General features: G+C 44.3%; 1 protein-coding gene across 1 annotated transcript in view; it reads left to right on the top strand.

Moving 5' to 3' along the window:
- The window catches only part of aig1 (androgen-induced 1 (H. sapiens)), a 252,410-nt gene that overhangs the window by 196,560 nt on the left and 43,424 nt on the right, over nucleotides 1–12,426 (top strand). The window contains exon 4 of the mRNA XM_072267002.1: nucleotides 10,670–10,785. Within this exon, the coding sequence (XP_072123103.1) occupies nucleotides 10,670–10,785 (116 nt within the window). The remainder of the gene's footprint in view (nucleotides 1–10,669; nucleotides 10,786–12,426) is intronic.

Raw genomic sequence — 12,426 nt, 5'->3', positions numbered from 1 at the left:
TGTGAGTTTGAAGTTCAGGTTGCTTCATCAAAGGAAGGATGTGGAAGCTTTAGAGTGGGTGTAGAAGAGATTTACCAGGATACCTCCTGAACTAGAGAGCATGTCTAACCAGGATAGGGAGAGGTGACTTGGTAGGGGTGTACAAGATGACAAGATGCATTGATCAAGTGGAAATCCAGGGACTTTTTCCCACAGTGGAAATGGCTAATGGCAGGAGGAATCATCTTAAAGTGATTGGAAAAAGCATAAGGGTGGGATGTTGGAGGTAAGATTTTTACACAGAAATTGACATGTATGTGAACTTACCTGCAAGAGGTGGTAGTAGCAGCAAATTCATTTTATCCCCCCTTGTTTAATCCCTTCCTACCTATGTTCGTGACACTTCTCGCACTCTGAAACTTTTTGATGATTTTAAGTTCCCTGGCCCCCACCACTTTATTTTCAGCATGAATGTCCAGTCCCTATATACTTCCATCCCCCATCAGGAAGGTCTCAAAGCTCTCCGCTTCTTTTTGGATTCCAGACCTAACCAGTTCCTCTCTACCACCACTCTGCTCCATCTAGCGGAATTAGTCCTTACTCTTAATAATTTCTCCTTTGGCTCCTCCCACTTCCTCCAAACTAAAGGTGTAGCTATGGGCACCCGTATGGGTCCTAGCTATGCCTGCCTTTTTGTTGGCTTTGTGGAACAATCTATGTTCCAAACCTATTCTGGTATCTGTCCCCCACTTTTCCTTCGCTTCATCAACGACTGTATTGGCGCTGCTTCCTGCACGCATGCTGAGCTTGTTGACTTCATTAACTTTGCTTCCAACTTTCACCCAGCCCTCAAGTTTACCTGGTCCATTTCTGACACCTCCCTCCCCTTTGCAGATCTTTCTGTCGCTATCTCTGGAGACAGCTTATCTACTGATGTCTACTATAAGCCTACTGACTCTCACAGCTATCTGGGCTATTCTTCTTCTCACCCTGCCTCTTGCAAAAATGCCATCCCCTTCTCGCAATTCCTCTGTCTCCGCCGCATCTGCTCTCAAGATGAAGCTTTTCATTCCAGGACGAAGGAGATACCCTCCTTTTTTAAAGAAAGGGGCTTCCCTTCCTCCACCATCAACTCTGCTCTCAAATGCATCTCCCCCATTTCACGCACATCTGCTCTCACTCCATCCTCCTGCCACCCCACTAGGAATAGGGTTCCCCTTGTCCTCACCTACCACCCCACCAGCCTCCAGGTCCAACATATTATTCTCCGTAACTTCCGCCACCTCCAACGGGATCCCACCACTAAGCACATCTTTCCCTCCCCCCCTCTCTCTGCTTTCAGCAGGGGTCGCTCCCTACGCGACTCCCTTGTCCATTCTTCCCCCCCATCCCTCCCCACCGATCTCCCTCCTGGCACTTATCCTTGTAAGCGGAACAAGTGCTACACATGCCCTTACACTTCCTCCCTTACCACCATTCAGGGCCCCAGACAGTCCTTCCAGGTGAGGCGACACTTCGCCTGTGAGTCGGCTGGGGTGATATACTGCATCCGGTGCTCCCGATGTGGCCTTTTATATATTGGCGAGACCCGACGCAGACTGGGAGATCGTTTCGCTGAACACCTACGCTCTGTCCACCACAGAAAGCAGGATCTCCCAGTGGCCACACATTTTAATTGCACGTCCCATTCCCATTCTGACATGTCTATCCACGGCCTCCTCTACTGTAAGAATGAAGCCACACTCAGGTTGGAGAAACAACATCTTATATTCCGTCTGAGTAGCCTCCAACCTGATGGCATGAACACTGACTTTTCAAACCTCTGCTAATGCCCCACCTCCCCCTTGTACCTTATTCACACATTCTTTTTCTCTCTCTCCTTTTTCTCCCTCTGTCCCTCTCACTACTTGTCCATCCTCTGGGTTTTCCCCCCCCTCCCCTTTTCTTTCTCCCTAGGCCTCCTGTCCCATGATTATCTGATATCCCTTTTGCCAATCACCTGTCCAGCTCTTGGCTCCATCCCTCTCCCTCCTCTCTTCTCCTATCATTTTGGATCTCCCCCTCCCCCTCCCACTTTCAAATCTCTTACTAGCTCTTCTTTCAGTTAGTCCTGACGAAGGGTCTTGGCCCAAAGCGTCGACTGTACCTCTTCCGAGAGATGCTGCCTGGCCTGCTGCGTTCACTAGCAACTTTGATGTGTGTTGCAAGGGCATTTAAGAAACCGTTAGATAGGCACAAGGATGATAGAAAAATGGAGGGCTATGTAGGATTGAAGGAGGAATTTCTTTAGTCAGAGAGTGATGAATCTGGGGAATTCTTTGCCAGACGAGGACAAATCTTTATGTATATTTAAGGAAGAGGTTGATAGATTCCTGATTGGTCAGGGCATGAAGGGATACGAGACGGAGGCAGGAGATTGGGGCTGAGGAGAAAATTGGATCCCCATAATGAAATGGCAGAGCAGATGCAATGGGCCAAATGGCCTAATTTTGCTCCTATATCTTATGATCTTATGGCTAAAGTGATCTTAGAGTAGGACAAACAGTCAGCACAACATTGTGGGCCAAATAGCCTATAATGTTCTATATTTTATTGTGTACATTTTCGCTCTCTCTGTTACAGGAAAGATATTGTCAATCTAGAGAGGGTTCGGAGGAGATTTATGAGGATATGGCCTGGACTGGGGTGGCAGGGGCATCAAGCATTGGAGAATCAGTAATGACCTCACGTAGTTTATAAAATCATGAGGAGTATGCCTGAGATGGACAACCACAGTCTTATTCCCAGGGCCAGGGAGTCCAAAGCTAAAGGGCACAGATAAAAGATAAGAGGGGAGAGATTTAAAAGAGAACTGAGGGGGACATCCATTTGGAACAGAGATGAGGAATTTCTTTAGCCAGAGGGTGGTGAATATAGCTGTGCAGATCAAGTCATTGAGCCTATTTAAAACAGAGGTTGATAGCTTCTGGATTAGTCAGGACATGAAAAGTTATGGGAAGAAGACAGGAGATTGTGGTTGAGATGGGTAATAAATCAGATGGAATGGTGGTGAAAAATCGATGGGCCAACTCGGCCAGTTCTGATTCTATGTCTTATGGTCTCATGGCCTTGCTTGCTCTCCAGTGCTTACGCATCCCTCTATAGTGTGAACAGGACAGCATGGTATCGTTGTGGTTATCATGATGCTATTGCAGTGCCAACAACCCAGATTCAATTCCACTGCTGTCTGTCCTCACCACGACCACCAGGTGCTCCGGTTTCCACCCACGTTCCAAATGTGCATGGGTTAGATTATCAAATGGTGGAGCAGACTCAATGGACTGAATAGCCTAATCCTGCTGCTATGTGTTATAGCAACGTCTTTACACAGAGGGTAGTGAGTATCTGTAATGTGCTGCCAGAGGAAGTGGTGGAGGTGGGCCATCATCATCATCATCATTATCATGTGCCATGTCATATGGCATGGGTGATCTTTGTTTCCCATCTGTCTTTAATCTGTGCAGTTCTAGTAAACTTGTCAAAACTTTTGCCTGTCCGTCCCTTGATGTAACTCATGAATATCATGCACTATCTTCTGCGACTTTTTCTTCCATCAGTTTTTCCCGTCCATGCAAGATGTTCAAGATTCTCTTTCCTCAGTACATGACCCAGAAATTCCAGCTTCCGCTCCCTGATTGATGATATCAGCTCTCTTCTTATTCTGGCTTTTAGCAACACTTCTTCATTTGTTACCTTGTCATTCCATGATATTTTCATCATTTTTCTCAGAAACTGCATTTCTGCAGCTTCGAGTCTTCCCTCATTTTGCTTTGATATTGTCCAACATTTGCTTCCATATATCAATGTGGAATGAACATAACATTGCAACACTATGAGTTTCGTACCTCATAGAAATGAAGTTATTCTTTAATATTGTAAACTTGCCAAATATAAGAAGCATTTGGATAGGTACATGGAAGGGAAAGACTTGGAGAGTCATGGGCTGAACAAGGAGAACTTGTTTTTTCATTGTACCTATGTGGCATTTCCTCCAAGTGGACCACAGTGTTGTCATAATTTGGAGGCGTGTATGTCTCAATGACCTGGAGAGCTATGCTGGCTGGACTCAGGGCCTTGTGCTTTGACTCTTGATAGGGTCACCCATGCCAATCAGGTCAAAGTGTAGAGGCCACACTAAGAGTCGTCCAGGTTCAGAGGCTCAGCTAAAACAGAATTGTTCCAGAAACGGTAATGAAGACTCCTTCTACATCTGAGTGTGATGGCATTCCTGAATCACCACCTGGAATTTACATGACTGACAGAAATGAAAACCAAGATGAAACTACTGACATGATGAAGGAAGTTCTGAACACCACCAGAGATAGTGGACCTTCATTGCTGCCCTAAACACCAGCAGCATAACAGACAGCATTGTGTGGCATTTGGATAGGTACGTGGAGGGGAAAGTCTTGAAGGTTCATGGTGTGGACTGTTTTTTCACTGTACTTTTGTACATGTGACAATAATAAACCAACTTCCAAGTTTACTGATATACACTTTATATTTCTACCTGTGCTGCACTTTTCTCTGTAATTCTAACACTGAATTCTGTTATTGCCCTTCCCTTTGCACTACCTTGAAGTAGTTCTGCTTTGAAGCAATAAACAAAATGTAGTTTATTGTTGTCAAATGCACCAAGGTACAGTGAGAAACTTGATTTGCAAACAGATCACTTCATCAATTCAGTGCATTGGAGTAGTAAAAGAGAAAAGCAACCACAGAATAGTGAATAAAATGTTAGTGCAAAAGTGCAGCACAAGTAAACAATAAGATGCAAGGTGATAATGAGGTATGTTCTGAGGTCTAAAGGACCAAATTGGCATACTAGGGGAACACTCAATAGGCTTATAACAGTGGAGTAGAAGTTGTCCTTGTACCTGGTGGCATGGTTTGGCTGACATGCAGAATGAAGCTTTTCTCCATATCTCACTCTATAGAACAATCATAAATCCATTAACAATTAAAGTAGGAGCAGGCACAAAGCTTCTGCCAGCTCCATCATAGGCACAATCTTCCCACCATCGAGCACATCTTCAAAAGGTGGAGCCTCATTGAGACACCATCCAATATCAAGGACCCTCACTACATGGGACATGCTCTTTTCTCATTGCTGCCATCAGGAAGGAGATACAGGAGCCTGAAGACACATACTTAACATCTTAAGAACAGCTTCACCCCTTCCACCACCAAATTTCTGAATGGCCCATAAACACTACATTGCAATTCATGTTTTGCTCAAGCTATCTATCTATGTCTAATTATCTATCGATCTATCTATCCAGCTATCTATACCTAACTATCTATCTATCTAGTGAGAGTCAGAGCATAGTGTTACGGAGCATTACAACACAAAAACAGGCCCCAGGATCCACCTAGTCTGAGGATAGTCATTTGACCTGCATCTGGATCATAGCCCTCCATTGCCCTCCCATCCAAGTGCCCGTACAAATTCTCTTAAATGTTGAAATCGACCCTGCATCCATCGCTTCCGTCAGCAGCTTTTCCACGCTCTCACCGCCCTGTGAGTGAAGATGTTTGCTCTCATATTTCCCTTAGATATTTCAACTTCCACCCTTAAATTATGACTTCTAGTCCTATTCTCACCCATCCACATTAACCCTATCTTGAGGCCATCCATTCGCCAGGGTCAACCACGGATGTCGCGTCCCAGCTGTCTAGCCAGGGCAGTAAGATACTGTATGAAGAGCAAGCTGCTGACTACTCCATGGAGCTGATAAACCCAAAGGAATGACAGAGACTGATGCAGTTTGGCACTAGTGGCTTCACAGGAATTGCCTGTCAGCATTGAACTCAACATAGGACTGCCTTGGAGATGCCAGGTCTGGTTTTTTCCTCGGCGTTTATTCCCAAAGCCTTCCGCATGAATGGGTGTGGCCGCAAGTCAGCGAAGGTTTGAGATCAGAAATTTCCTTCGCATAGATGAGCTGCCACCCATGGCTGCTGAGTCCAACTGCCCAAAACATCTGGTTTTAAGGTGACAATAACCTGCCCTTTCCTCTTCTGACACTAGAGCCGAGTTTGTAGCCAAACCATACGTGAAGGACAGGAGCCAGACTTGGTTGCAGAGGCTATTTAAAATATATGCCTTTGGGAACATTTAATAGGTAGTGGGATATTATCCATACTACCACCCCCAGATATAACAACATTAAGGAAGCCTATCTATACCCCTCATCATTTTGTATACCTCTATCAGATCTCCCCTCATTCTCCTATTCTCCAGGGAATAAAGTCTTAAATCTATTTGTCTATCAACTCCATCTATCTATCTACCTATCTAACCAACACACACAAAAAAACTGGAGGAAATCAGCAGGTCAGGCAGCATCTATGGAAATGCATAAACAATTGATGTCTTGAGCTGAGACCTTTCTTCAGCACTGGAAACAAAGGGGGAAGATGACTGAATAAAAAAGTGGGGGAAGGGGAAGGAGAATAGCCGAAAGCTGTAAGATGATTGGTGAAGCCAGGTGGGGGTGGGAAAGGTAAAGGACAGGAGAAGAAGGGATCTGATAGGAGAGGAGAGTGAACCACTGGAGAAAGGGAAAGAGGAAGAGGATCACCAGGGAGATGAGAATAGTTAAGAGGCCAGAGTGGGGAATTGAAGAAGAGGGGAGGGGGAGGAAAAAAAATTACTGGGAGGAGAAGTCGATTTTCATGCCATCAGGTAGGAGTCTATCCATCGGAATACAAGATGTTGCTCCTCCACCCTGAGAGTGGCCTCATCACGGCAAAAGAGGAGGCCATGGACCGACATGTCGGAACCAGAATGGGAATGCAAATTAAACTGTTTGGCCAACAGAAAATTCTGCTTTTGGTTGTTGGAGCCAAATTTGGGATGGGCCTCACTAATGTAAAGGAGGTCATATCGGGAGCACTGGACACAATAGACAACCCCAGCAGATTCGCAGGTGAGGTGTTGCCTCACCTGGAAGGTCTCCTTGGGGAGGGGGTGAATGGGCAGGCGTATCACGTAGGCTGCTTGCAAGGATAAGTGCCAGGAGGGAGTTTAGTAGGGAGCGATGAATGGACAGGGGAATCACAAAGGTATGATCCCTGTGGAAAGCAGAGAGTGAGGGCATGGTGAAGATGTGTTTGGTGGTAGGATTCCATTCATCTACTAACAGAAATGTCTTTGGACTGTGGGAGGAAACTGGAGCGCCCAGAGGAAATCCACGTGGTCACATAGCAGTGTACAAGCTCCTTGCAGACAGTGCCATAATTAAACTCTGAACTCCGGAACGCCCTGGACTGTAGTAGCATTGTGCTAACTGCTGCACAACCATAGCACCCTATCTTACACTGCACAGCTGTAGCAAGAGAACAAATTTCACAACATACAGGATGTCACCGACAACAGACCTGACTTTGATTCCAAGAAAAAGAAGGAAGGTGTGAAGTGGGTGGTGGTGTCTGAAATCAGATTTGAGGGAAGTGGGGTGTTGTGTGAAATCAGGTTTGAATGAAGTGGGGTGATGTCTGAAATCAGGCTTGAGTGAAGTGGGGTTGTGTATGAAATCAGATTTGAGTGAAACAGGATATGTTCTGAAATCATGTTTGAGTGAAGGGGTGTGGTGTTCTGTGAAATCAGGTTTGAGTAAAGTGGGGTGATGTGTGAAATCAGGCTTGAGTGAAATGGGGTTGTGTATGAAATCAGATTTGAGTGAAGTGGAGTTGTGTATGAAATCAGATTTGAGTGAAATTGGGTATGTTCTGAAATCATGTTTGAGTGAAGTGGTGTGTTCTGTGAAATCAGGTTTGAGTAAAGTGGGGTGGTGTGTGAAATCAGGCTTGAGTGAAATGGGGTTGTGTATGAAATCAGATTTGAGTGAAGTAGGGTTGTGTATGAAATCAGATTTGAGTGAAATTGGGTATGTTCTGAAATCATGTTTGAGTGAAGTGGTGTGGTGTTTTGTGAAATCAGGTTTGAGTGAAGTGGGATTGTGTATGAAATCGGATTTGAGTGAAATGGGGTGATGTGTGAAATCAGTTTTGAATGAAGTGGGATTGTGTATGAAATCAGGTTTGAGTAAAGTGGGGTGGTGTGTGAAATCAGGTTTGAGTGAAGTTGAAGGTGTGTGTGAAATCAGGCTTCAGTGAAGTGAGGTGTTCTGTGAAATCAGGTTTGAGTGTAGTGGGGTGGTGTTGTGTTGAATTAGGTTTAAATGGGGATTGAAGACACTGACTACCACTAACAAAGTGATCTATTTATTTGCAGGACAAGATAGACACTAAACATTCAGTAAATCCTTTAAGTTACAGCCCGTTACAAATACTTATGTAAAGTGTACGTTCGGGTACCCTCTCCCACAGTACTCTATCTTTGTTCCCACGGCACCAGTCGCAATCCTGTCACCTGAATCAAAAAGAATAAAAAAGGGACCAGGTGCAGTCAGCACAATAGATTTAAACTCTGTTGGTGTCATTGTCGTGGCACCAAATGGCAGCCAATAGATGGCCTCCAATGTTCCTTAAACACACCACTTCCTAGCTAGCACAGCGGAACAGCTCTCGATGAGCAGGTAAGATTGACACTACGACAGGTGGGGAGAATATCTGGTAACAAAGTTAATGGCTGATTAGAGAATAGACTACCGAATATTAATTGGTGAACCTGTGGGAGAATCACCCTCAGGGCCTCATATCACCAGGTTCAGGAACAATTTTTACCCCTCAACCATCAGGCTCTAGAACCAGGGGGGATAACTTCACTCAACTTCACTCACTCCATCACTGAAGCGTTCCCACAACCTATGGACTCACTTTCAAGGACTCTTCATTTCATGTTCTTAATATTTATTGCTTTTGTATTTATTTTTATTTTCTTTGCTTTTCTCTTTTTGTATTTGCACAGTTTGTTTTGTTTTGCACATAGTTAGTCACCCTGTGGTGTGGTCTTTCATTGATTCTGTTATGGTTACGGATGTATTGAGTATACCTGCAAAAGTAGAGTCTCAGGATTGTATATAGTGACATAGATCTATTTTGGTAATAAATTTAGTTTGAACTTTAAACTTTGAAGATAGAAAAATAAACCTGCATTTGCTGGTTGACAGGAAATTTTGTGAAAGCTGAAAATATGGGCTGGAATGGCTGACTTGAGTTTCCAGAGCTTTCTGTTTCCTTTTTTAGCATTAGCATTTTTACTCTGACTTCACTCCACTCCGCTAAAAATGCTTTAATTGCCTGCTGTCACCATTAGTGTCAGCCAGCTCTGCGAATGTGGTGTAATTACTACCTTTTCAAAATAACTCAGCATGCACTGGGAAATGAGAAACTTTGCCGGTTTGTTCACTGAGGACGGAAGTTTACCTCTTCCTTCCAAAGCTTTCTGAACACAGAACAGCACAGGCTCTTCGGCCCACAATGTTGTGCTGACCTTTTAACCTACTCTAAAATCAATCTAACCCTTCCCTCCTACGTATCCCTCCATTTTTCTGATATGTATGTGCTTATCTAAAAGTTTTTAAAATGTCCCTTATGCCACCACCATTGGCAGGGCATTCCACACACTCATCCCTGTCTGTATAAAGAACTTACCTCTGAAATCCCCCTTATATTCTCCCCAAATCACCAAAAAATATCCTCCTGGTATTAACTATTTCCACCCTGGGATAAAGTCTCTGGCTTTCCTCTTGATCCATGCTTCTCATCAGCTTGTTTATCTCTATCAATTCACCTTTCGTCTTCTTTAACTCCAAAGAAAAAAGCCCTCGCTCACTCAACCTATCCTCATGAGGATTGCTCTCTAATCTAGGCAGCACCCTGGTACATCTGCTCTGTGTAAAGACCTCACCTCAGATATCCCTCTTATACTTTCCTCCAATCACCTTAAAAATATCCCCCTGGTATTAACGATTCCCACACTGACAAATAGTCTCTGGCTCTCCACTCAATCTATGTCTCTTATCATTATACACACCTAACCAGTCACCTCTCATCCTCCTTCGCTCCAAAGAGGAAAAGTCTAGTTCACTCAGCCTTAGAAGGCCAAAATTAGGCCATTCAGCCCATCAAGTACCTTCTGCCATGGCTAATTTATAATCCCTCTCAACCCCATTCTCCTGCCTCCTCCCTATATCCTTTGACACTGACTACTAATGAAGAACGGATCAAACTCCACTTTAAATATTCAATGAGTTGGCCTCCACAGCCGTCTGTGGCAGTGAGTTCCACACATTCATCACCCTTTATCTAAAGAAATTCCACTTCATCTCTGTTCCACAGGGACACCCTTGCATCCTGAGTCTGTACCCTCTGGTCCTAAAGTCTCCCACTCTAAGAAACATCCTCTCCACATCAGCAGACGGCTGCCACATCTGGTTAAGAAATGCAGGAACTGTTTAAGCTTCCTGCTACTGATTGACAGAGCTGTTTTCAGTCCTCTGACTGCCTGAAGAGAGGACCCTTGAGGTGTGGGATCACAGTAATGAGCTGACAACGCAAAAGGGGGGGGGTGGGGGCGTGAAGTTTCCAAACGAGACAGATTCAAAGACCGCCTCATTGCAATGTTGCAGCCCCCTCCTTTTCTTCAATTATTCAAGGTGTCCAATTTGAATTGCTAATAGGTATATTTATTACTTCTCAATCCCAGCATGATACATCTTTATTTTGTTATTTCCCCTTGCAGCACACCACAGTCCTTCCCTTCATTCTGATTGAAATGAGGACAACTCATCATCATTACCCAAACAGAACAACAGGCCAGGCTGCCGTTAGCTTCTTTTCCACTGGATATATTCTATGGTAAGTGGCTCCACTTAACGGCACCATGGTTGAGTCACCCACTGCTATATTTGGACATAATGGACACAGTCATCACCAATTCCCACTCAGTCAAGCTGAAATCTCAATTACGGATGCATTTTCAGCCTTAAAGAGCGCTATTGTAAACTGCTGCAGAAATCAAGAAGCAACTGTCAACACGTAACTATCTTTAGCTTTCCAAATGTGATCTATTTCATAAATCGAAGTGTTGAGTACAGGAGTTGGGATGTTGAAGTTGTACAAGATGATGATGAGGCCTAATTTGGAGTATTGAGGAGTGTGCTAAAACAAAGGGATTCAGGAATGCAGCTTCATAATTCATTGAAAGTATCATCACAGGTTGATAGGGTCATAAGGAAAGCTTTTAGCACATTGGCCTTCAGAAATCAAAGTATTGAGTACAGAAGTTGCGATGTTATGTTGAAGTTTTATAAGACATTGGTGAGGCCTACGTTGGAGTATTATGTGCTGTTTTGTCATCTACCTACAAGAAAGATATCAATAAGTTGAAAGAGTGCAGAGAAAATTTACAAGAATGTTTCCAGGTCTTGAGGACCTGAGCTATAGGGAAAGGCTGAATAGGTTAGGACTTTATTCTCTGGAGCATAGGAGAATGAGGAGATATTTGATAGATGTATACAATATTATGAGGGGTATAGAGATGGTAAATGAAAGCAGGCTTTTACCACTGAGGTTGGGTAAGACTAGAACTAAAGTTTCTGGGTTAAGGGGTTAAATGATTAAGGGAAATAGGAGAGGTCATATCTCTACTCAGAGGTTGGTGCAAGTGTGGAACGAGCTGCCAGTGGAAGTGGAGGATGTGGGTTAGGTTTCAACATTTATGAGAAATTTAGACAGATACATGGATGGGAAGGGTATGTAGTCCAGGTACAGGTCGATGGAATGAAACATTTTAAGAGTTTGTCATGGACTAGATGGGCCAAAGGGCCTGTTTCTGTGCTTTAGTGCTTGATGACTGAACGCCAGCAAAAATTTCTTTGCTTAACCCTCAAGACTGTCCTGAAAAACCTTGGTATTAACCATTAATTATCACGTACTTAACTGGTGTTGGTGGTTTTAAGTGCACATCATAGCATGCATTGAAAAAAGGGAAACATTTTGCCTCTCTCCCACTCTCCTCCTTCCTCTCCCTCTCTCTCTCTCTCTCTCTCTATCTCCCCCTCTCTCCCTCCTCCCTCTCTCTCTTCCTCCCTCTCCCTCCTCCCCCTCCCCCCTCTCTTTCTTTCTCCCCTTCTCTCTCTTTCCCCCTCTCTCTCTCTGCCTCTCTCTCTTTCTCTCTCTCTCTCTCTCGCTGTCTTTCTCCTTCCTCTCTCTCCATCTCTCTCTCTCTCTCTCTAGCTTTCTGTATTAGTGACCAAAATTATTGGGGGTGAAATGGATTAAGGTATGTTGGCCATTTTAAGACCTGGGGGCAGAAGGTAGGCTGAGGGAAAGGTAGCGTGCTGGCAGGTGACAGGGGAGACCAGATAATGGGGAAAGTGGGTAGGTGGGGGAGAAGGATGAAGTAAGAAGTTGGGAGGGGAGAGGTGGAAGAGGTTAAAGGGCTGAAGAAGGAGGGATCTATTAGAAGGATACTATCTCTCAAAAATGCTTTTATGG

Source organism: Mobula birostris, chromosome 8, assembly GCF_030028105.1.
Source record: "Mobula birostris isolate sMobBir1 chromosome 8, sMobBir1.hap1, whole genome shotgun sequence".
Taxonomy (NCBI): domain Eukaryota; kingdom Metazoa; phylum Chordata; class Chondrichthyes; order Myliobatiformes; family Myliobatidae; genus Mobula; species Mobula birostris.
The sequence above is the reverse complement of the archived record's forward strand: the minus strand, read 5'-3'. Positions and strand labels throughout refer to the sequence as shown.